At 38.3% G+C, this 26,071-nt stretch overlaps 2 protein-coding genes across 6 annotated transcripts in view; one reads left to right on the plus strand and one right to left on the minus strand.

Annotated features, from left to right (window-relative positions):
* LOC117369451 (capping protein, Arp2/3 and myosin-I linker protein 3-like) overlaps window positions 1-8,226 on the minus strand; it is a 33,912-nt gene extending 25,686 nt beyond the window's left edge. For all 4 annotated transcript variants that reach the window (XM_055221420.1, XM_055221421.1, XM_033964684.2 and 1 more), the window contains exons 1-5: window positions 8,158-8,226; window positions 4,951-5,045; window positions 821-871; window positions 684-743; window positions 213-334 (exon numbers count right to left, since the gene is read on the minus strand). In XM_055221420.1, coding sequence (XP_055077395.1) covers window positions 213-334; window positions 684-743; window positions 821-871; window positions 4,951-5,045; window positions 8,158-8,215 — 386 coding nt within the window. In that variant the 5' untranslated portion in view covers window positions 8,216-8,226. The remainder of the gene's footprint in view (window positions 1-212; window positions 335-683; window positions 744-820; window positions 872-4,950; window positions 5,046-8,157) is intronic.
* Window positions 8,227-14,836: 6,610 nt separating this feature from the next.
* On the plus strand, window positions 14,837-24,545 carry rabggta (Rab geranylgeranyltransferase subunit alpha). 2 transcript variants are annotated; one of them, XM_033965517.2, is made up of 17 exons: window positions 14,837-14,931; window positions 15,229-15,266; window positions 15,358-15,468; window positions 15,560-15,684; window positions 15,794-15,981; window positions 16,320-16,556; window positions 17,402-17,485; window positions 17,573-17,655; window positions 17,735-17,830; window positions 18,830-18,935; window positions 19,012-19,063; window positions 19,632-19,720; window positions 19,812-19,900; window positions 20,302-20,418; window positions 20,815-20,928; window positions 21,055-21,142; window positions 22,604-24,545. In XM_033965517.2, exons 2-17 carry the CDS (start codon window positions 15,264-15,266, stop codon window positions 22,750-22,752), a joined length of 1,731 nt encoding a protein of 576 aa, XP_033821408.1. In that variant the 5' UTR covers window positions 14,837-14,931; window positions 15,229-15,263; the 3' UTR covers window positions 22,753-24,545. The 2 variants fall into 2 exon arrangements, with proteins under 2 accessions (XP_033821408.1, XP_055077028.1); XM_055221053.1 differs by lacking the exon at window positions 14,837-14,931 and having other exon boundaries at window positions 15,212-15,266; window positions 22,604-23,781.
* Window positions 24,546-26,071: the final 1,526 nt, after the last annotated feature.

Below are 26,071 nucleotides of genomic sequence, written 5' to 3' on the forward strand. Positions count from 1 at the left end.
CAATATTCAAAACAATATACTGTTCATACATGAATTTCTAGTTTATGGTAAATGCTCTTTTTATCATAGCCACATATCTGACAACGATTAAAGTCTACTAAAACTAATATTCTATAAGTAAATTATCTACAAGAATTTTTAGTGTGAATTTTCAGTTGTAACCTTTGATTGACAGTTTAATCGTATAATGCTCTTGAATTTGTGACACTCACGCAAAGATGGAGTTGTTGAATATTCGTGACAGGGCGTAGTTGATATGATTGACCACATGGTTGAGATGTTCCCTGCACTCAAACCTCAGGGAGAAGCTGGATTTGTCGGTGTCAATGATAACCTGAAAATACAGTTCTAGTAATTTTGTGAGTTCAGCTTTTATGTTACAACTTTAGCACCAGATAAGGTTTGGAAAAATATCGAATTGCAATTTCTCTGTTAAGCATTGCAATTAGATTTGCAATTTATGTTTTGTTTATGTTTTAGGCAAAAAAACAGCCTGGACTCCACTAGAAATCATGTTTAACACTTGCAATAATTAGAAGCAGAAAAACATTAAAATCTTTAGTAATTGTATCTTGGTTTCTAGTTCATTTTGATTCAATTCTAACAGCCTACAGGTATAATAAAAAATATAATCATAAGCTTACACCTTATCTACCTTAGTACAAAAGATGTGTGGTACATACCTGGTGGTCTGGATGGGAATTCAAAGCCCTGATCTCCAAGAAATTGAAGGTTGTTTCTACCTGAAAAACAGATAAATGATTTAACAGTGAAGCCAATGCTGAACACTGTATGAAGAAAGCTATACTTTAGACTTTACCTTTGTGGGAATCTTTGGCGCCATGAAATAGAGACGCCATGTTGTGAGAACCTAAAAATGGGAAACAAGAAAATTGAATCAAGACAAAAAAAAAAAAGTCACACTTCCCGCTGAGTGACAAAAATATTACCAGTTTTTTTTAAGGTAATGTCAGAAAGAAATCGCGACCCATGCATTGATCGAGCTAAAAGCCTTCTATGTCAGAAACTACTGTGTAACATAAATAGTTAAAAAAATAGCAATGCAGGCTGATGAATTTTGGCATGTTGTAATGTTTAATCACATTTAGGTCAGTGCAGTTGTAATTTTGTTTGTACATTACTCTGGACCAGCGGGAAAGTGGCCTATAGATTTCATTTGTGACACACAGTGGAGCGTTTGGCTAAATAGGCAATTATTATAACACTAATGGTCATTTAGCATCAGTGGGGGATTTAATATAATAATACAATATGCCTGGGAAACACAACTCATTTTATTAGCACATTTACTCTGGGCATTCAAACTGGATCAGAGCCAGAAGTGCTGCCTTTGCCCACCACCACACAACACTATGTCAAATGAGCTATTTTACTGTAACTGTGCAAAATAAGTTCTGCTTAGTCAATTGGTTGCAACTGAAAGACAGGAACAAGACAGAAAAGAACTTATTTGTATATAGGCATTTTTCTAGCACGGTAATCCAAAGCTAATAAGATAATGAACTACATACAACATCTGCTATAATGTAGGAATCTTATTATTTCTTTTTCTGCTTTTATGATTCTCTCAGTAGTGGGTATAGTAGACAATTTCAGTAACTACATACAGAAAAACATACTTTTTTCCAGTTGTAAGGTTGACCTGTAGATGCAGTTTACTTATTTTTACTTCATTTCACATTTACTTCAACTTTTACTGAGGTTCACCTTTGAAGTACCTCTTCCACCCGTGCATAATACAAACATCTTCTGTCAGGCAGTAACTGGATGAATCTGACTTTTTTTTAAACTGAAAAGGTAAACAAAGGGAGTGACTCTGGCCCAAAGTGGTGCGCTCTGCTCTTCCTCTGTCTCTCTTCTGCCTCGTCACTCCCAATCATTTACTCTCTCTCTAAGTCCCCCTCCGGACCTGCACCATCCGGATGCCTAAAGAAAATAATTAAATTACATCTCACTTTAGTGTTTTTGCAAAGGGATTCGTCAGAGGAGCACAGACAAAATCAACACCCACACAACTACAGGAAGGTAATAAGTGGAAATGTGGCCTAGAGATGACGAGCCAAGAGAGCAGAGGGATCAAAAACAGTCTGGAAGAGCAGATTAGACCAGGACTAAGCCAGGACTTAACAGGAATAGTGGGTCTGAGAAATCCCTATACAGCAATAATTCCTTAATGAAATATACACTATATTTCATGTATTTTATGACAGAGAAGCTTGTTCCTGTCAGCAACCTGCCCACTTGTAGCTCATCTGCAGATCATGTCAAATCACAACTAGCAAATTAACTGCAAATAATACTAAGGTCTTGAGCCAGAGCCAAAGCTTTCCTAAAGACGGTGTCACTAAAGTAGCAAAAAGCACCTCGCTGTGCCAGGTAAGGTTAAGTCAGGAGTGATTCACCACATGGGAACTCTAGGACCAAGGACCAAATCACTAGGGCTAAACAAGACGAAACTAGGACTAAATCAGGACTTAACCAGGACTAAACCAGGACTAAACCAGGACTAAACCAGGACTAAACCAGCATTTAACCAGAGCTAAACCAGGTCCAAATCAGGATTAAACCGGGTCTTAATTGTAATAAACAGGGACTCATAACTCACATGTTCTAAACTAGGACAAAACGACAGCAGAGAGAGGTGGCGGTGATCAGTTGAAATGTGTGAGATGGGGGGCTGATGAGGCGAACAGCATTACGGATAAAAGGGTTTGAAGGAGGTGATGAGAGGCTGACTGTGTTACATTAAGATGGGGGGTTATGGAGGAGACATTAGACATATTTTTCAGGTTTATATAAAAAGTCTTTAAGTATTACATACTTCGATATTTAGTTTACGTTTTGTTAGTTGTAAACTGCAATATTAATCTAAAACAACATAATAATAATAAGAAGAAACTGGTCCATTGACTTTCTGTTCAAATGTGCAAAACTGAGAAGCCCTGCCTCCTCATAAGTCACCGCACCGAGCAGGACATTTTCATTTACTCATCACAGTTATTAACTCAGTATGACACAGAGCAGTGGGTGGTGTAGGGGGTAGGTGAAAACAGACATTTTCTGAGCACTTGAGCTTCAAATACAGGACAATATAGGATTACTAAAACATGCATGAATCAATCCATGTACACCTTTGAGCAAGATAATGATGAGAGAAAAACTATAACATGCTCATAAAAGTCTATTTTACATAATATTTCCTCTTTGAGAGAAAGCAAATGAATAAACAGGAGTGAATAACGCTGATGCAGCAGGGACCACAGAGACTTATCAAAGTACTTTACTCCAAACAGGATCACACTTCATTATTATGGTGTTTAATTAGAGGTTTGACAAGAAAAGATCCTGAAAAATGAAGTGAAAAAGAGTGCTGAAAACTTGGTAGCAACACAGAAAAATACTGGTACAAATTAAGCTATATAAACCAACACAAAACAACAACAATACAAAGTACCAGTAGTATTCAATCCATCCTTTTAGAACCGCTGTTTGAATCAATTTTACCCTTTACCTCAAAATACATACTTTCAGAATATACAAATCTTAACCAATGTAACCCCTATGGTATGCACAGCCCAGGGAAGAGGAAGTCCAGATTTCCACTGTAACTTTTGGATAGGAGTTTAAATAAGTCCAGTCTTGGAAAAACATTTCTGGATTGATGTTTTGCGCTGATGGAGTTGAACATATCAAAGTGACTTAGTATCAAAGGTTGTAGATGGAGTAACTCGTTTTAACTATCCAGCCTCACCACATGATGAAATATTAAAACAGAAACCAAAGAGGAAGTGGAGGTGGTTGTGCCAAGCCTGGGCGTACGATGAAGGCTTATTAGCTCATGGGAGACAGCGGGACGGGGGTGACCACATAGATATGCTGCAGTTTGTTTGGAATAACTTCATCCCTCTTTATGCACACATGAGGCTCAGCACGAAGTCAATCAATAATTCTTCTCGTATATTGCTCCTGTAGTGTCAGCTTATATAAAAATGTAAAGTATGCTTTCCCATATAATGAGCTATGAGTATCCATTGACTTTACCCTCCTAAAATATCCAATCATTACCCTGTATGTTATGGTCACCTGTGCCGGAAACGTTGTTCCTGCATAACTGAAGGGTCAGATCAGACAAATAAAAGAAACTTCACTACTTGAACAACAACAGCAAAAGTAACACAATTGTCCTGCCAAATCAGAGAGATCCATCCAAACAGATCATTGAAAACTTGACTAGATATATTTTTGTGACTTCAAACGACTCAAATCTTACAGCACAAGCTTACTTTGAATATTAAGGGGTGGGCCAGATAACAATATTCTGGGGATATTTTGTCAAAATCCAATCCAAAAGAAATATGCTAAAACATGAATGATATACTCAGTATTCCAATTTGGCACATCTTCAAACAACAAAATTCTCATAATCTACCCACCTCAATAGTATGCCATACTTTTTTGTCTCCATCTTTGGTCCCATCTCAGACAGACCTCCATTACTAAAACACAGATGTATGTCCCTGTCCCATACAGAGTGATGAAAGCTCCCCCTAATCAAAGGCTTTGAGCTACTCCACTCCATGCCATCTTCACAGTGGGGCTCCAGGACACCAGGGGGCAGTCCCACACATATTGTCTATCCAATATTCATCCAGCTGCCTTACTCGAAGGGAGGCCATGGAAAGAAACCTACGCACATGTCGTCCTCAATGTTACATGGTGAGGACCCCAGCTGTCTAAGCCCTACTATCATATCATATTCACCTCTATGACTACCACAGTACAAGTGAACATCAAAGACACAGTACATACAAAATGCCTACGTCAGCTCGTTAATGTGGCTGATAAAGGCGAGTTTACCCACATTAGCAGCCATCACGCCTGATAGATACTTCACAAGTCTTCGGAGGAGAGAGGGAAGAGATGGCTTACCAGAAGTCTGTCCTCCGATTTCCCATTTTTGGTGTCAAGCTTAATGCCACACATAAACTTGATAGATGATTTGTCGATGATCTTCCTGATACTTTCTGTGAATAAAACAACACGAGACTGACATTAGAATTTCAGCATAAAACAATAATGCAAGATAATCCTAGTAAACTTATTTTAAATAGGCAGCATCATTAAGTGCCTAAGGCTTATTGCTCTGTCATAATCACTAAACGATTTTAGAAAGATTCAGTTCATAGTGCACATCCAGCAGACTTAATATTTGAGAGAATTACACAGATTATAATTACAAATTTGCTGATGGTAATAAATGTGGAAAGTAACTGAGGCACTCCATACCATTACAAAGTCACCTATCACTGCCGAATAGAGGGAAGTGCTTTGAAAGTCCTGGCGTCCATTTTATTTGAATAGATGACCATACAAATCAATTCCTCACGATCAAAGCAGACAGTAAACGGTCTTGACCTTTGGCGGTGGCTGGACAGACCTCTAACCACTTTAATAACCAAGGAGGAGCCTGTCTCATCATTCAAACAGCCCACTGATGATATTTCATACACTCAGATACATGCCTGAGTGTATTCTCAAATCATGTACTCCAGCAGAGTACCAGTGAACTGTCAGAATTGTTTATTCCATTCTGAAAGAATAGGACTGGTCTATGAGCCACAGGAACATAGTGAAAATCTCAATAATTTTCTTCCAAATCCAGAAAATACAGTTTACTAAAGTGAAAAAGGGTAGATCTTAGATTTTAAATCAGCAAGCTCCTGAACCATGGGTCTAAGGGCTTACCTTGGCACTTTTCTACCTCCCTTGGAGACTGAAACCGTTTTATATCAAATAGTTATTGAACCTTGGGTTCAGTGGACAAAAACACAAATGCTCTACCATTTGAAGTATTGCTACTCATTCACTCATAGTTCATTCACTGTAATGGCAATTTAGATTTAATCTTTTGGCCCAGGAATGACCCTAGAGAGAATCTAACTCAAAATTTCAATGGTGAGACCACCAGAGAGGTCACTAAGCTAAAAGACTGAAGCCACAACCTTCTGTAACCTGTCAAATATAAGGCTCCTATTTGCTTTTTAGAATCTGTCAGGTGATTCTTTTTTACTGGATAACTTAGATCCACATACATATAATAAATGAAACATAAACATTTAGCATCTATGTCATCATCAAGGCCACTGTCATACTGCCTCTAAATGTTACATAAAACAACAGTCTTGAGAGGAAATTAATAATTGAAAGTTTTTTGTTGCATCTTGATTTAATAGAACTATTTCCCCCATTCTCTACTGCTTTGAGTTCCCACTCTCCTCTATCGGCTTGTATCATCCAAATATTTCACAATATGTGTTAGTGACATCTCTCTCACGGGAGACTTCTGAACATGACACATTGGAGCTTTGGATTTTCTGTGATTCACCGAGAACTGTTCCTGTCAAACTGGCTTCAAACCACCACCACTGATGCTGTAACCTCATTATCATCATCGCAACCTGCTGGCCTCATAGTCAAAAAAGAAAACTGACTGGTGTGACCAGGCCAAGCCAAGCAGTCAGTCTAACACAAATGCAGTATTGTCAAGCAGTCGGCAGGTGATGCAACATTTACTAAAGCCACGACTAAAGGGTTTACAAGCAAATCAATACAGAGATTTCACACTTGTATATTACAGCAGACATTTTGCTGTCTGTCTGGAAGCTATATGTTTTAAATTAAAAAAAAGCAAAACACACTTGGGCGCCTATTGAATTGGTTTACTGAAATTGTCTTTAGAATTTGTGCAGCTGCTGCGAGAGTGCATTCTTAGTCCTATTACTTTAAATATGTTCCATACTGATCCATTTGATTTAGGGATATAAAGCTAAGAAGGTGGGTAACAGTTGCAGCTGCTTCAGTTTTGAGTCCAGTTTCTCTGACATCTCTCCCCATTCTCTCTCTCCGAATTTCTACAGTTCTGCCAAAATAGCTTAATCAGGCCAGTAATATCCTTTATTTTGTCAGTGCATCAAGCATATTAATAACTGGTTAATTACATTGATGTAAATTGATTAGATGGCCTGAGTGCATTTGCAAGCTTCAACGTCAAAAATGGTTGCTCAAGTATTTCACCAAAGCACATTTGAATTCTGAGACAGATAGGAAGGCTGACTCATTCAAGAAACAAAGTTTTGGCCAATCACAGATAAGTGTAGTTTTGCATTTAAACTAGCTAGACACGTGGATGTCAAGACTGGGCTGAATGACTTGCATCTAAAAACAACATTGAAATGCAAGATCTGAACAGCCCTAGAATAATATATGAACAACACAAGGTAACACAATAGACTTGGCTGTAGACTTAGCTCAACCACAGAGTCAATAGAAAGTAGGTCTCATTCAATTGACCTTGTGAGGTGGCCCCTGGCCCCTGCTATAGTCAGAGCAGTGATGTGGTCCAGGAGTCCAGATGGAGTATTAGGCACAAGCGCTTCCCAGGTGACTAAATGAAAAGAGAAAGAGCTCACTGGATTCGTCATCACAGAGAGCCTAATAGAGCCATTAGAGGTAATTAACACGCTCAGTCCCGGTATCATGAGCACGTGTACAGAGGTGTGGACGCGCGAGCACTACATTTCTTCAGCTATACCATTCTCATATGAACATATTGTTTGGAGAATAACAATTGTGCATCCTTGACGCGTTGTTGGCTGCTTTCACTCGCGATTCTCGTTGGCAAAAAATCAGGGGAGCGTCTGCTTCTTTCAGCGCCCCGTGTACTTTCACACACACGCACGCACATGCACTATAGCGCTGGGCTGTCTGGGGTGTAAGAAAACAAAGAGTAAAGACTTAAGGCCAGGGTTAACGAGGAGAGAGCGGTGTGTGGAGGGGCGTGCGGTGGACACAGCGCAGGGGCACACTACGCTTCTCTGCCGTGGCCTAAGGCGCGGGTTCATTAATGGATCATCCCTGAGGGTCATTTTCACACAGCTGTCCCCTGCACATCCTGAGGTAAATAATGTATCCGCATCCCACAGCTGAGCGTCCCAGGATGCGCAGGACAATATAGAAAGGTGTTGTAGCAGCTTTTCTTGACAATCATCCAATTCGTCGCAGCCTTTCGCGTGAACGCACGACCAAGAAACAAAACCCCAAAGAAGATGCACATGCCCCAGGCGCGCCTTTACCCACCTGTGATATCCTTGCTCACGCTGACGAACCCAGTGGCAGTGGTCTCTTTAGAAGCCATGTCTGTTTCTCCGGATCGCCACCCCGCCTCCTCCCTCCTCCTCCCGCTGGCCCTCTCTCGCGCTCTGTTACAAATGGACACGAGGGATGGACTCTCTCTCCTACAAATGGACAGCAGGCATTCCAGCGGAGCAGCCCGCCACCGCCGCCTTCCGCTCTTCCCTGACCCAGCCCCGTGGATGTGAAGATGTGGAGCGGGATGAGGAGCAGCGGGAGCTGGATGAAGGGGGGTGCTGGGCGGGCTCGTGGAACAGAGGGCGGGGAGCCTCCATCATAATGAACCAGTTACCTGAAGCTCAAGAGTGTGTGCAAGAAAACATCATGTTCTGAAGTCTGTAATGGTCTATTTGGTGCAGTGAAGGTCAGGTGCAACAACCTACATGCTGACTGCAACAGATATCACAAACATGTGTTAATGGAGGGGTTCAAGACCTGAAGTTCAAACTCTCAAGTCCCTCCTGTGTCATTCATGGTGTTGCAGTGATAGAAATCTTAAGAAAGTATCATAGTCCAATGGTGGACTTTTAATCTCTCAACATTTACCAGCAATTTGATAGTGATTCAAAGTTTCATTCTTGGGTCCCTGAATAGGCCTATACTGCCAAAAGTCCATAATTGTAGATATATAGCAATCACAATCCAAGAACTTGAATATGTGAGAAAGATTAAAGATAATAATATTGTACTGACCTTGAGATCCAGTGTTGATCACTTAAAACAGTCCCATAAATAAATATCCATGTCTTCAAATATTGGATATGACAAATCTGGGATGATGCTGTGCTGAAAATAGATTAAAAATAAATAAATAAACAAATAAAAGAATGGTTTTAGACAAAAGCAACAGCAAAGAGTTGAAGAAGACTCACTTTCTGAATTTGTCCACAGCTCTGCCTTTTTAGTGGACAGCAGAAAAGAAAAGCCCACCAAGATAAGCATCTCACCCAGTGGTTTATAAAGCACTGCTGCACCGGATTAGAGTCACAAACATGTAGGGAAGATGGTGTTAAATATACCAGTACTTATTTTTAAACACATAAATAAAATAGTAAATATTGAGACTGTATTTACTGTACAGTATTTTGGCTAGAATGCACCTCACTCTTTTCTCTTCACTGCTGGGTGAGTAACAGATGGAGCAACCGACTGGCACATTTTCACTAGGAAACAAACGACAGCCACACATTTTTTAAAACACACTGTTTACAAGACCTGTGCTCTAGTCTGATTTACACTACTCTGCCAAACATTTTGAAATGGGACCAGTGCCTTGATGTGGTCTTAATTGTAGTTTAGACTCTTTGTACATTAATACATTTAAACTACATTTTTGCATATTGCTATTTTGAGGATGGATATTATCAACTAAACACAACTGCTACTAGGATATCTTGGTTTGGTAAAACCAACACACTATGGTCTCTAACAATGGACCATAGTGTGTGTACATTCCTTTTGCTCCCAATGGACAAAACAACATTAATTAACAAAAACAGTCTCTGAGAATGGAGTTATCAGAGGACGCATGTTTGTAAACTGAATAGTTGGTTTAAAAATTTCACTTTTAAATGGGTTCATGATGTAGGTTATGTAAATGGTTGTATCAGCAGTGGCCCACGAGTGTGGCAGTGGCCAAAGGAAATGGTCGCCTGTGCTGCCTGTGGTGGTCTCATTTTACACCTGAGTGACATGAAAACACACTGTACCCAAAATGTCACCCAGCGCTGGAGGGAGGGCAGATGTGTGGGCTGAATATTTTCTGTTACAGGTGCAGCTCTGTGCATGGAGCAAGTTACTGTGACTGAAAATACAGGTACAATGATATAATGTGAACACATTTACACAAATCTCACATGGCAAGAGAAGTATAGCGGGTGGTTTTTAAGCTTGCCATCTGCACTAAGCCTTTCTACTGCCAACATAGTATAGACCAGAATGCCATTGGCTTAATGTAATGCTGCATAAGATTTTATACATTAGAAAGAGATGATTCTTCAGCATCTTGGGTTCAAACCCCAGCTCTTGTTATTTGCTGAATTTCTCTCACTCTACACAGTTTCTGCTGCACTTTGTTCTGTCTGTAAATGCAATGATAATACATACATAACATTGGTGTTATTTTGCAGATATGTTAGTGCATACATGTATTGTTATTTTATATTAAACCAGGGATGTAAGTAAACTAATAAAATTCAAATCTATCCAGATTCTAAAGTATAATTGTTACCAAATACAGTAATCTTGTGTCTCTTGCTCTAGACCAGGCATGCCCAAACTGCGGCCCGGGGGCCAAATGCGGCCCTCAGACCAATTTTTCTTGACCCTCAAGCTTCCAGGTGAATTGGCCTGTATTTCTTTAAGCAGTACATTTTACTGTATATTTCTGAAAATCCTTTTTAGCAAGCCCTTATCAAATATTTAATGTGTTCCATTGAGTATGTAAGCATGAATAAAGGTCTAGCAGTTCAGTCTAACTTGTAATAATAACACAGATTTGAAGTATTCACTGTATTGGCGACTAGTCTATGGCCCTCAGTCGGCCCTCGGCTTTGTCTGTGATTTTATATGCGACCCTTCTTGAAAAAAGTTTGGACACCCCTGCTCTAGACCCTGTAACAGTCCATGTGTCAGTGTGGCCTCCTAGTTCAAATCTCCACCAGGGGGAGACTGTGTTACTGCACTGCTCTGCCCAGTCCAACTCTGGCTCACTCTCAGCCTACCCGCTGGTTCAGAGATGCTCCCCTCGGTGTGTTGGTCTCTGGTCTCTGGACAGGGGAGTCTGTCTGGGTCTGTGGGGCAACCTCTATATCAGAGGTCTCTAGGGCAGGTACTTTCACCAGGCTCAGCTCTGCGGTGGAAACAGGACTGTGGAAGTACAGAACCAAAAAGTGTCTCTGAGTGAGAGGTGAGTGGAGACTAATGGAGACAATGAGTGAAAGTGAAAGTAAATAGCTATATGAGTAGTAATACTAAATATCAGATAAATGTGAAAGACTGTAAAATAACCCACAAACATGCAGAAATATCGCTTCATATCTTTATATTGTTATTTGAAAACTTACAATGTCTGCTCTTTCCTTTTTAGCAAATAATTTTTCTGCCTTTCGTATAGCAGTAGTCATATAAATGTAGTAGTCATTTAAATGTGGTATATAAATACAACTGAATTTAATTAATATTTCAATAAGCTGCCCACCTGTAGTAGTAGGCCTTTCTCATACTTGTATTTTACTGCTGATATGATATAATAGTAATAACATGAGTACACTGAACAAATATGTTGTGTAATTTATATTCTGTCACTTGAATGTTTCTTTGGCACTAATATTCAGCTTATGAAATAAATCATTAAATGATACAAAAATCAATCATGTGTGCTGCCTGCCTGAAAGTTCCTCCGTGGAGGACATTCATTATAAGATGCAGTATGTAGTCTGCATATGACTTGTTACAGTAAAGACCCGGTGGAATGTGCCATGATTAGTGATCAGCATTGTTTAGCTGTCAACATATTACTTGGGGGCATGGCAGATTTGTAATAGTACATGACACTCTGATCTCTGCACTGACCACTGCTCACCACTAGTAGGCGTGGTTTTGCCAAAGTAGTATATTGTACTGGTGTGAAAGTGCAGGAGATAAATGCAGTCAACATGCAGTCACTGTGAGTAGTTCATAAATTGTTTGGCAATTGTTAACTTGAATTAATTCAGTAAAAAATTGCATGAATGAACTTTCTGAGTCCATCCCTATTACTACAAATACTGTTTGAATTACCATTATCACTACAGTTTTTGAATAACTTTTGAATGTGAACAGGACAGCGATTATTCAAGCCTTTATTATGTGTAAAAAATAATACTTGTTTATTCAAATGTATGAAGCTATACTATAAAAGAAAGCCTGAGTAAATGTCTGTTGCAGATGCTCCTCTGACTTTGAGGACCCCTTCATCTCCAGTGCACTGGGCCACAGAGCCATCCTGTACTGCCAGTATCGAACAGACAACCACAGCTGCACCAGGTTCTATAAAAATTGAGCAAAATGTATACATCTAAAATATCATGCTCAAAAGAAAATGTGACATGATGATAAGAAAATGTGACACAGGAACATGAAAGGTTTTACAAGTGCAAGTCTGAGGACACTGGGATAGAGTGTGAGGAGAGGTGGTTTTCATCAAACATTAGTTCAACAGTTGTGTTGTATGGACTAGAACACAGAGATAGAGTATAGAACTAAAAACATATTGAATCAAAACAGAAATTGTGATTAATCACAATAATTACTATCAACAATTACAAAATCACATAATCAAGATAAATGATTCTTTACGTTGGCTCTGGAGTGTACATAGTTTGATGAATGAAAAAGTTTCTGTTGGATGGAATGTTTAACTGTAGAATTTGTTTGAAAGAAACTATTCTATGCAGGATACATCTCTCATCTCATCAACTTGCATAATGAAGCATCCCTAATTCTCTTTCAGCTTTCTTTCTCTTTTCAGGTTCTGGGCTGTGGATCATGTAGCATTGTTTTGCTTCTCCTTGTTTCTGTCAATGTGTGGCTCATGTGGTGAAACAGGTGTATAACAAGTAAAAATCAACACTAAAAAACTTACCTGATTATGATGTCTTCAAATAGGTACAAGGTCATATGGACCAACAGCTCACATGTATGAGGTACCAGCTGTAGACCCCTTGGTCACTAACCAGGATGCCACAGATGTTCAATGGATCCTGTCTTGGATAGATGGATGGAGATGACCAATCTGCTCAATAAAAACATGTATCCTGCTCAATAAAAACATGTATCATGGAAAATAACAAATATTGTTTCAGTAGTAGTTGTGGTTTTGTTTATCTAAAATGCATTCCGTACAGAATCATATTTCAAACACTCAATATTTAATACACAGAAACAAAATAGAAAACTAAAGAAGAGTCAATCATAAAATCTGGTATCGAATTCTATTTCTATTTGAATTTTGCGGATAATTATAGTTCAATTAAAGGACTCACATTCATGTTCATAATTTCAAGGTGAGATATGAAAAAAGCATGCCTTAAATGCATAAACAAAAAGTTGATCAAATACAGGATACACCATTTGATGACTTGCATGTTTAATAATGATCTAAAAATAGTAAATTTAAGTACATTTCGTAACTTGCAAATGTCTAAGATGCCCACTGATAACAGCCTCTATTGGGGTAAAGGTAAACAGAAGATGAAAGAATAGCCAAGTAATCAGATCCTATCAAAGATACAAACTTAATTTGTATGCATTTCCTTCAATACACCAATCTTTTATCAAGGCTGTATGAGATTACTTTTGCATTAGGCACCATGCGACTCACCAGGTTAAACTAAACCTAAGCCATAAACCTTTTTGTAAATATATAACCTTGACTGCAGATTTTAATTGACCTTCATTTGTATTAAAAGGAAACACTTGAGAGAGAAGCTAAAATTAAAAAAAAAAAAAAAGATCCGGATGAGGCAATCAAGCTGCTTCGTTGATTGTTAAACACTGTGGCAAATCACTGTCATTTGTTTGCATGATGCACTGCAGATGTCCTACATAGTAATTAACACTAGGCATTAAACATTTCTTTTATTATTATAGGGCTAGCAGGAATGAACAACAAATTACACTTTTTTTAAAATCAGTACTGTATTGTATGGAGTGTATGCTTGGATGTTGTATTATTTGTTTTAAATCACACTATGCGGCAGAGATTGTGCTGATAACTTTTAAGTTTAGTGCAGTTTATTTTTAACCAAAGTCATTCTAAAAATGGATTGTTTGGTCTAATTTGAAAAATAAAAATAGCTCAACAATTGAATTTCTGAGAAAGACAGAAACACAGATGCATAATCCAAACCTGCAAATGTGTGTGATAACCCCAGTCTATTTTAGTCATCAAGTTCTTCCTCAAATCCATTTATCTACTGCCTATTTATCACTAGTATACATGTATACACACATGATTAATCCCAAGGTGCAGTGGCAAAGTAGTCACTTTTGTCTGCCAGAAAAAAAAAAACAAAAAAAAAACTTAAGATACATTATACAATGTAAACTGTTGAGTGAATGTAGAAATAAAGACAATAAGACTAACAATATATATTTTGGTAAAGATTCTGTATAACCAACTTTTGGTTCTTATAAGTAGGTGTTTTTCAGCATTTGATGCAAATACCTACAGAGAAAAGTAATGTTACAACATTTGTCTTTAGTAGGGACTACAGAGCACAAATTATAGCTATTATACAACGTTCCTCCAACTAAATTACACTTACACTGAGTAATTAATCGAGAAATATGGCTAATCACGAATCAAAAATCGACCTTTCTGTGCATTCAGTGGTCTGTTGCACAAGAAAACAAACGCTTACAGTAGGCTATTTTTGGCACCTTTTCCTTGTTGTCACATGTAATTAATAATACTTTTTTTTCTGACACACTACAATTTATTAATATTAAACACTTACTAGGAGCATGTATCTTGCTGATATTAAAAATCCCCTCTGTATTATTGTACTTCTCCACTAGAGAGCAACAAAACACTACAGTTAAAACGAGGGCAAGTCCCGTGACGTAATAATCACGAGACGGAAGTGCCATTTGTAGTTCAGTGACACAATTGAAAACACAATTCTGCTAAAAGCTAGAAGGCTCTGCTAAAAGCTAGAAGGCTCATTCAGTAAAACGGTACGTTCTTAATCTACAGATATTCCGACGTTGTCAACGCTTTTGTTATGTAGAAATATGCTCAATTACCAACGTATTTCGCTAATTTTCTCAGAAAGGCAGAGTCAGTTTGTTTACAACGTGGCTAATGATAAAGCTAATTGATTTATCATATCTCGTTGAGGTCTTTAAATTCCTAAGTATCATATTTTAATGGAAGGTTATCTTTGACAAGTGTCAGTGCTAGAAATGTCCACTTTTTATTGAAGTGTCATCAGTCAGCTTTGGGTCACGACTTGGATCTTTTTCTGTCACTAGGTTCTGGGACAAGCCTTGGTTTACATTTGCACAGGATGGTAGATTATTTCACATGCATAATTCCTTTACCAAACTTGTATACATATAGCTAGATATACTTTTTGGTACTAAAACTATTTTCTATTGCAGCACGGTAGAGTGAAGGTAAAAACTACAGCCCAGCAGGAGGAGGAAAAAAAGAAAGAGCGTGAGAAAAAACTCAAGATCTATGTGGCTGCACGTGATGCCTGCTTTGCTAAGGTTGTTCAAAAGTGCTTTATACTTGCATGTCTACAGCCTGTGGGTTCAAAAGTATACTTCTCACACCCCCCTTCTATCTTCTGTAAAACAGAGAAAAGAGGGCATCAAGGATGAAGAGGCACTGGAGCTAACCCAACAGCTCCTGTCCTCTAACCCTGACTTTGCGACTCTCTGGAACCAGCGGCGAGAAATCCTCATGCACCTAGAGACCATAAAGTTAGTCCAGTACCTCTTCACATTGTCACTTGGTCATGATGTCTATATCGGTTTGACTCACAGAAGATAAAGGCAGGGATGAAAATAGCTTTGTGATTTATGACTTTAGGGACGAAGATGAGATGCAGAAGATTTACGAGTCGGAGCTGCACTTCCTGGAGTCATGTTTGAAGGTGAACCCAAAATCTTATGGCAGCTGGTTCCATAGAGGATGGGTGTCGGCCCGCCTTCCACGACCCAACTGGGTGAGAGAGCTCAGCCTTTGTGACCGCTGCTTAAGCCTGGACGACCGCAACTGTGAGTAAAAGACCAAAATCATCGTTCAAATAATCTGGTTCAATAATTACAATTGTAACAATGCCATTATAATAATACCAAAAACGAGCCATTTCCTAATTTACCTTTAACCTTGATCTCTTTAGTTGTATCTAAAATGCTGTTTCTCAAGCTTGTACCACACATAAACTGCTGATATAAACTCCAGTTGATGAACTCTTTAAGATTTGGGCCAATTAAATGAATGAACATCTTCACAATTATTGAAATTTCTTAATGCTATACTCCATTAGGACTATAAATAATACAAATTTTCCAGATTTGTGTAATTTGCTGACATATGCTCGTGTCTCTTTCAGTCCATTGCTGGGATTACCGCCGGATGGTAGTGAAAATGTCTGGTGTCCCTGTAGAAAAAGAGTTGGAATTTACTGATCGTCTCATTGGTTCCAACTTCTCTAATTATTCGAGCTGGCATTACCGCAGCACCCTTCTGCCCCTGCTTCATCCAGAGTCCCCTGACCCCAAATCAAGCGGAGACCCTCCATCTTCGCAAGCCCACTCTCATCGCGTATGTGAAGAGCAGCTACTCAAAGGTATGATTCTAATATTGAATAATTATCAACAGATGGCAGTCTGGAGCTTTACTGTTGTTTCTTTGATTATTGTTACTCTTATCAGGCTTTTACACAAATTTCTCCCATGGGAGACAATAAAGTATTATCTTAAAATATTTTTGTATTATCTTATTAGTAGTGCATGCTTATAGTTGGCTATAATGTTGTATTTTATACTTATTTATGCTTGCACACAGCACATTTTACTATAACAATTTGATTGATTGAAATTTTTTTGCCACAACAGTTTTTTCTTCCTTATAACTAGGGCTGGGTGTCATTAAGAAGTTGCGGATACAATATTTACCTTGATACATAGGCCATGATACGAGGTGTATCTTGATACTGTGCGATACAATATGATATATTTCAAATGGATCGGATATATTTCAAATTGATCTGATAAGGTTCAGTAAAAAATAAAAGCTTTCGCTACCTTACTTAATGCTCAACCCCATTTTCACAAATGGGGCATTTTGGTCAGTGCATTTTACTAACTAGAAGAATACATAAATACTGTTGCAGTGGTCATTACATATTCATTTGAAGCTTTTACAAGCTGAGCTTTTACTTGTATGAAGGGACATAAGGAGCTTAACTGCTGTAAGGGCTCACAACATGACTACTAAATTGTGACTGTGATACTTAGCCTTTGGTAAACCACTACCTGTGCAAAGTTAATATGATAATATGTTAATATGAAAACAATGAATATTTTAAATGTATTGCATAAATGATACATTGGCGTAATATTAGGTATCTAATTTGCCATTTTATGCCTGATCTGTATATATAGAATAATGCATGTTTTTGTCATTTACCAGAATATGAGCTTGTGCAAAATGCCTTTTTCACCGACCCCAATGACCAAAGTGCATGGTTCTATTATCGTTGGCTACTTGGCAGAGGTAATTCCTATGTTGTTTTGTCAGTCTTTCTTTTGCTATGTTCATCACAGTTTGACATAATGTTTTTGGGTATTTTTACTTATGCAGCGGACCGTGAGGAGATGATAAGCTGTGTTTATGTCTCTCGGGATGAAGAGAGAGTGGTGGTTGGTTTCTCCAGACCTGTCAATGTAAATGTCTTCATTTTATTTGTAGAAGTGATATTGGAGTGTTTAGCTGTTGTACTACTATTTTCAATTGTACTTTTAGGCACAATCCAGTGGTCTGCTTTTGGTGCTCGATGGTCAGCCGCTGAGAGTCGATTGGAGAAGTGTCCATCCTCGTTTCAAGCATAGCCCAGTGTGGGTATCCTTTGTTAAATGGTGCTAGTGACAAAAAGGGCCGAGCAATGTGATTGGTTAAACCTATGGACAAAAGTAATGTGGATGGCTAATCTCTGTGTTTAAGCGTAGAGTTGAATTAAACCGAGAAGGACATTATGGGTGATATAATACATGCCAAATACACTTTTATAGTTGTATACAGTGTACTATAGTAGAAAAACATGCAGGTGAAGTCTTGACATTAATTATTTGCAATTCACAGAACAAGCTGAACCAGGGCACCTCTTATTCTGTTAAAAGTGAATAAGGCTTTTTAGATGTGACTCACCCCCAGACACATTTTTCTGTTGTTATTTTGAAGTGCCGAACAGCCACAGCTTTTTTGTAGCAATTTGCACACCTGTTAATATGACCTATTACTCAATAGTTGCATCTTGAGCCTTTGGAACATGCTTATGCTTATCTTTATTTGGAGAGTGATGGACTGAATGCTCATTATTTAAAAATACACCCAGAGCCTTGCAAAAAACTTTGCACAGTCAGATAGGAAATTATTGATCAAACTTTTTGTGCGTTTTATAACCAAGGCAAAAAGTTTTCAATATTCATTTGTATACAGACTTTATTAATGCAACGGTTGCCAAAAAACCTTCAACATTTTAAGTTCATAAATTCAGATACAAATGGTTTAAAGACTTGTGTGTTCTGTGTGTCTATCCAGTGGGAGAGATTGATGGATTTGGAAATGCATATCCTTCCAGGACAAAGAACAAAGGCTGAGGAGGTTGATGTTTTTTCTGCTGGGTGGGGATGTTAAGAGTTTGTTACTTAGAGCTGAAAGAGCAGGTGTTTCCGTTTTCCTGTGTGAAATTATGCTTGAGCTACAACTACTGGAAGAAAACTTTCTTATCATGACCCAGGTTCTGAAAATTATGTTGTTGTATTTATTCAAGCCTGTAGAGGCAATTTTTCTCTGAAAATGTCCAGCCTGCTGTGCGTTTAAACCTGAACATGGACTCAGATATGCCATCTCCCACCGGGAACAATAAGTGACATCACAAATGAGCACAATCTGACAGTGCACTGGAGCGAGAGGCCCACTCAGAGAGACTGTGCTCTGTACACAGGTAGCTCACTGTGCCCCACGGTCTGTGTGCCATGCTCCATAAAAGACCTGCTCCACAAATTTGTTTCCTGTTTTAGGTCGGACTGAGAGCTGGTGTCGAGACTCTGCTACTGATCAGGAGTTATTCAGGTGCTGTCTGTCAGGCTCAAGGCAGCTTCATTCATTTAAATAATCTCTACCCAGTGTCATGCACACTTCAATTTGCTACTTTCCCAGTTAAGCACCCACCAAATCAGGAAGTATACTTTATTTTCTGTTCATTTATTCTGAATTTATTCAAAAGTATTTCTCATAAACTTTGGTGACGTGCGTAGTATGTAAAGCATGTGTTCACAGGTGAACACTGAAACCATTTAGAATACCTCAGTTGAGTTTAGCATTAGATCAGTCCAAAGCAGCTATTGTCCCCCCTTTAGACTTAACATGCCAAATTGCCTCTTTCATCCTTTTATTTACATTTTTTACCTTTTCTTTTTAACAAAGTTTCTTTGTTTAGCAAGATGTTGAATGTTCCAGTGGTTATAAACCTTGACATGTTTTGTCCTTCTCGGCTGAAAACATTTTCATCAAACCATTTTCATCTATCTGCAGCTAATTGAACCATTTAATGGAGTTGTTTTTCTGGGTCTCTCTAAAACCTAGGAAACTTGATTTTGCTTAATGTAAATGAGACAAATGTCAACGTTCTTGTCTTTAGGAGTGAACTCTCGGTGGAGAAGACCTCTGTGCTCCAGTCTGAACTACAGTCATGTAACCAACTACAAGAGCTGGAGCCACTCAATAAGTGTAAGTGGTGCTAAATGTCTATTCAGTCAGAGCCAGATACAATCATTGTTCTCAGGGACGTGAGTTACTGATGTGTAAATTTCAATGGCAGGGTGCTTACTCACCATAATCCTCCTGATGAGGGCGCTAGATCCCTTGAGATATGAGAAAGAGACACTCGCTCATTTTGAAACGCTCAAAGTAAGTACAGACTTCTTTTGAAGGATTCTGACAGACACTGGCCACAGAGACACCTGCTAATGTCTGATCTGCCATCATGCAGATTAAATAAAGTGCGCTTATTTGTTCTTGTTGAGCATTAACCTTGTAATTTCAATGGTAGATGTAATAATGATTGCCTAATGCTTAATTTTGTTGTAGGTGGTGTAGCAAACAAAAGGTTCAGTCCATAGAACAGTTTAAATGTGATCAGTTTTTCTGTACTCTTTAGCGATGTATAAAGCAGTCTGCCACTTCTAATAGGTCATATTCTCTGTCTCTGTCTCTCACTCTCTTTCTCTCTCTCTCTCTCTCTGTATACTGTATCTCTCTCCCTGTCTGTCCTCTCTTTCTGTCCTTCTCTCTTTATCTCTCCATCTTAGGAAGTAGACCCTATGCGTTCAGCCTACTACAGTGACCTTTGCAGCAAGTTCATGATAGAAAACACAATTCTCAAAATGGAATATGCTGAGGTCCGAGTTTTCAGCATTTCTGACAAGGTTAGTTAAATAAAAATCACACCTACCTCCTGTTTCCTTTTGTTGGTTGTTCCTTACCAGAGTTTTTCCATATGTGTCACATGTACTACATATTATGTAATCCTACATAGTCGTAGTCTCTTATTTTAACTAGATTAACAGTGTATAATTTTTACAAATAATATATTAGTTCTTCAGTCTGCATTTAGGGCATCTCCTGGTATAGGCTGATTTATAGACCCAGTTTAATAAAATATTAACTATAGTTTTGACTTGGTTGAGTCCCGATTAATACTTGGCTTAGACCAGATTTATCCCTAATAGTAGTTGGAAGGCTAAATATGTTACAATGTTGTATTTGGTGTCAATGGTTAAAGAATCACTTAATTATACCTATTTTTCCATTTTTTTTTACAGAACTTGACCACTCTTTGTCACTTGGATCAACTTGTATTGGTCACCCATATCAATCTTTCATCCAATCAGCTACATAGGCTGCCTCTTCAGTTCGCCATGCTGCAGTGCCTGGAGGTATCACAGCTCTGCTAGATGAATCTGAGTCCTTCCGTTCTTATCTTTTCCCAGTTGGTGGTCACAAAGCAAGACATTGAGTGGCTTTTTTTCATTGTGTCTTAAATGGTTTCTTCACACTTTCAGGTTTTGGAGGCCGACAGTAACTTGATAGAAAACCTCGAAGGACTGTATCACCTTCCCAATCTAGAGGAGGTGCTTTTGAGAAACAACAGTATCCTTTAATAATTATAAATCTGTTATTTATTTTATGTTCAAGGTACAATATGTAAGGAAATTAGAGTCCTGAACATTCCAGGCAAAGTATGGAGACAAGCAGGTGGTGGACCCCCCGCCATTAAGGTTACACTGCACTTTTAATTCACCATGTCCTTAATGTCAAACTCACATAATTTAGATTTAAAACAGGTTTCTGCTCTCTTTTTTTCATATTGGATGCATTTTACGACCAGCCAAATGCTGTGATAACTGTAAACAAGACAAGTTAAGTGTCTGCTTTGCACCAGTTTGAAGTTGGGAGTCCAGACTTCATAATATGCAGCAATTTCATACACCATTTTGCCATAAGTTAAATGCCTTCTTGATGTTATCCTTTATAAGACTAACACAAAAACACTGGCTTGTGACCTATTTTTGGAAGATTTTGACCATCACTTCAAACTAATTGTAATTTATTTCATACTACTAAAATAAGTTAATTGACTCACTGCCCATTGAAGTCATTATCTGTCATTATAGCATCCTTGAACATTGGTGTACTTGATCATTTCTCGCCAAAACTGTAGTGATAAAAAAAAAAAAGCGTGAATCCGCTTTCAAAACAGCGTAAGAACCAATGACTGCAAGTGTTAAACTGTTAAACTTGCACTACACACAAATTCGGTGTTTTTGCAGCTGAACGAAAGGCTTTACCTCAATGTTTTTCTTTCTGTGTCAAAGTTAGCAGTTTAGGAGCTACAATTTGAGTTTCATTAAGAAGGAAAATGACTCTTAACAACACGTAATGTTCCTTGCATGCTCCACTTCCTCTGGTGCACTTGAGGAGAATTAATAAGGTTGTGACACTGAGGGCTGCATTCAAACAGTTGTTTTTGTAATGACTGTCGAGTTACAGCAACCTCCTTTCTATATTTAGGCTTCCCACAAAATGAATTCATGTCCCATCGTCAAATTTGACACTGTGATCTGACTTCTGCTCCAGACATTTTGCTGTTTATTGAGGTAATAATGATGAATAACTAATAAGTGGCAATAAAGTAGAACTAAATAAATAAATTGCCATATTTCTGCACTGAATATGTGTAAGTATGAGGTGTGAAAATGCCGTTTACAGATTTTTACATTTTATTTTTATGTTTGGGGGTGTGTGTGTGAATGTGTGAATGCTCAGTAATAGATCAAGGGCAAAAGGCTTATTTTTGGCATTTATCTAAGAATAATGTTATGACATGTTTTCCTATGGCGATGATAAACTGTTTAAGCCTTCCTTCAGTGCTACAGGGGCAACCCTCCAAGCGCAGTAAACCCTTGTTGAGTTATGTTGCTGGCCAGGTGCTGGAGGATTCGTCTTTTATGTTTGTCTTGATACTTGAAACTATTGTCTTTCTAGTGCAAATTCTACTAAGAAATTAGATATTGCTACTCATGTTTATTTCTCCTTAACCATACTGCTCAGAAATATCTACATTGACAGATCTGCAGCCTCTGGCCTCATGTCCCAAACTGAAGCATCTTGATCTCCGTGGCAACCCTGTCACACTGAGCGATGGTATTGAGGCTGAGATAAAGGCCCTTTTGCCCTCTGTGACCAAGCTGCTCCTTTGAAGGGGCAACTTGTCCTAGTACTAGGGGTGGGGGATATGGCAACAAGCTGACATCGCGATATTTTAACCTTAGTCTTGAAACTTATTTGTTACCTGACTTTAAGATGGTAAATGTGGAGGGTCCACTACCAGCTTATCTCATGAAAATGTTATTGCTTTATCTGGAATTTTCCACTCTATGGTAAAAACTTAATTTATTATTTCTTTTATTCAATTACAGGCATTTTTATTGCTAAAAAGTACTTTGTTTGGTGGAGTCACCTGTTTGTCTCCACAGAGAATCCCAAGTTTTATGCCATTTTATGGAACGTTCCAGTCTCCATGGAGAAAAGGTTTTGGACCTAGACATACATAAAAAAAACCAAACAAAAAACATGTATTTTAAACACCCTCAAGCTCCCAGGACCCAAGCTTGGAAAAAGAATGAGACCACTCACAGAGGGTGAGGAAGAGATATTTTATATATGGTCCTACTCACTTAGACCATAATGGAGGCTGACCCATAGAGCTCGGGATTGTGTCGTCATAAAAACACGATCCAAAACACATAGAAGTTTTGGATCGTAAATACTAAACTTAAAGTATTCTGACGCTATAGGTTTCAGAGGTAGTCATCTGGAACCTTTTTCTACTTTGGACCACTCCTGGATGAATGAGACATTACACTGTCATGTTTCTGTAGAAACTAATGAACTAACCCGCTTATCGGGTTGTTCCACCACTCATTTACTTTTTTATTTTGGCTTATGCATCTTTATGGATGTTTTACACTGCTGCTACAAACATGGTGGATTTTGTCAATAACACTTTCTTTTAGAATTTCAATCCCGACCTCTATAGGTGGTAAAAAATGGTTGACTAAAATAGTGAATGACCTTTTCAGATTGGCAGATCACCACAGGTTCACAATTTTATTAATTACTGTCATATCACCCACCCCTTTCTGACTCTTCTTCGGGGGCAACTGGTACCCACTGTCCTTGGAAATGCTGTGTATGTTTGTTTACAAATAACAAGGAAATGAAAATGTCATGGTTTGTCATATGTTCATCTCTAGGCTGTGCCTCTGAAGGGGAACTGGCATCGCCTGTTTGTCCTTTCCTTGTGTCAAAAACCGTGAACATGCGTGTTTAAGAGTGAAAGGAAAAAAAACATAGTTTGACTTTGTTTTGTCATCTCGAAAGGGTCATGGTTTAAAATGTGTCCGTCAACAAGGGGCTTCTTTGGAGGGGTGGCACTGGGGGATCCCTGTGATCAGCTGTCGTCTTTGTCCTTCACCTGTGAAAATCCTTGTGAATGAAAATCATGTGACTCGTCAAAACATGTCAAACCGTCCCCTCGGGATATTGACCAATATGGCATATATAGACTCATGAAAATAACTGGAATGTTGAAAACAGGATAAACCCCTGTGTTTAGCAACTAAATGAAATACTTTCACATAATAAGCCCACAGTCTTATGATAATAAAGTAATGTAATATTAAACATTTTTTTTTATCTCTTAAACAAATTATTCTAACAAAAACTTGATTGCCTCTTTAACTAAAGGAAAACCTCAAATTATACCCCCCATTCTGTGATCCTTTGAGGGATAGAATAAATGTATTAATACCAAAATATAAAATATTAAAATATATGGTATTGAGCATTTCTATTAGAAAATACTTTTACTTCCCGTGTATTCTACTTAAACGAGATGTGTCTGTATTTGTATGCGTGGTGAATGAATGCTCTGAACACAACTTGCCCAAAAGCATGCAAACACACTGATAAAGAAGTTAATTGACTGTAATAGACTGTAAAGAAAGAGTGGCTTATTGCAGCTACAGGCTTTGAAGTAATACGATCAAGGGCTCACGAGACGATAAAAGCTGTGCCTAATGCTTTCACTCTATTAAAATGTGATGATGTTTAGCATATTTAAGGTAAACCAATCACGCATGACCTTATGACCACTACATAAATAATGATTAATATTATAGCCTACATTTGGTGTTATTGGTCCTTGTAAACGTGTGTTAGAAACAGAAGTAAGTGTAAAGGTTTAACTTCATTTTATAGACCAAATTGTGCTCTTCTTGTGGTGGGGTGTTTCAGTCTGCAGTATCTATCAAGTGGTCCAAATAAGGAGCCGTGGTGGTCTCACAGGGCTGAGAGGACTGAGCCAGCAGAAAATCTACTTTAAGTTGCACAACAGCACAAGTCATGTTTGTGTCAGAATAGACCATGTACCTCACTTTGTTTCCTATGGGGCTGCATTGTTGGCAGTCGATCATTATGTTATGCTTGACTGGTATATCGCACAAGTAACTCAGACCATGTTAAAGCTGCTCCGAATGCCACTATCTGCCAATACTCTTTCAATGTTTCGTGTCTTCTGGGAAAATGACAGTTTCTTGTTGTCCCCATGTAAGGTGTGCCACAGGTACAGACTCTGATTCACCTGACATTGTCTTTGTTCACCTGTTAATGCTTCCTGATGATGTGTATTGGGCAAAACACCACCTCAATATTGTTTACTTTTTATGTAAGTCATTGGATTTTAATTGAGCAAGTGCAGTAAAAAACATATTGGGAGTGTCTTAACAAAAACACAACACTGCAATTTACCCTTTTAAGATAATGCATTAAATGTGACTTAAATGGATGGCTTTTCACAGTTTATTTAATCGCATTCATCATAGTATGTGAACCTTCTCCTCCTGCATTTCACACAGGTTGTTTTGAAGCAATAGAATCTGTGGTAAATGTTCACCATAGTCAGGTCGGTTTGTGAAGAAATGCTGAAAATGACAGCAATCCCACCATCTATGTCATCAATACACAGATTTCATCCTAAATGCCACAGAAAATTTACACACAAGATAACTGTTTTAGTAAAATGTGTTGTCTAACCTGTCATATATTTACTAGATACAAGGAAATAGCCAAAATATGTAGACTAAGCACTAAGACATTAATATTACTAGATGACTTATCTAACTAAACCAGTTTGTGCACTTCATACAGCCACATTTTGCACATTGCATGAGTCAGGAACATGGTGATTGCGTGATTGTGTTTCTGGGCAGTACGGGGCGCCACCTGTCACTCAGCCCCAACTCTGATTTAGGAGATAATTTGGTTCATTTACACGGTTTATTTGGCCCGCTTAGTTCATTATTGAGTTTTATTTTTGGACAATCCATTCAGTGTGAGAATTCAATTTTACACCAATAACTGGAAATGATACAGTTGGCTTGTGACATGAGGGCATTGGTATGTAAATAGAAAATGGGAGTAATTATACACTGAATATGTGAGAGTGAAATATTAATA

The sequence above is a fragment of the Periophthalmus magnuspinnatus genome, chromosome 4 (assembly GCF_009829125.3).
Source record: "Periophthalmus magnuspinnatus isolate fPerMag1 chromosome 4, fPerMag1.2.pri, whole genome shotgun sequence".
NCBI lineage: Eukaryota > Metazoa > Chordata > Actinopteri > Gobiiformes > Gobiidae > Periophthalmus > Periophthalmus magnuspinnatus.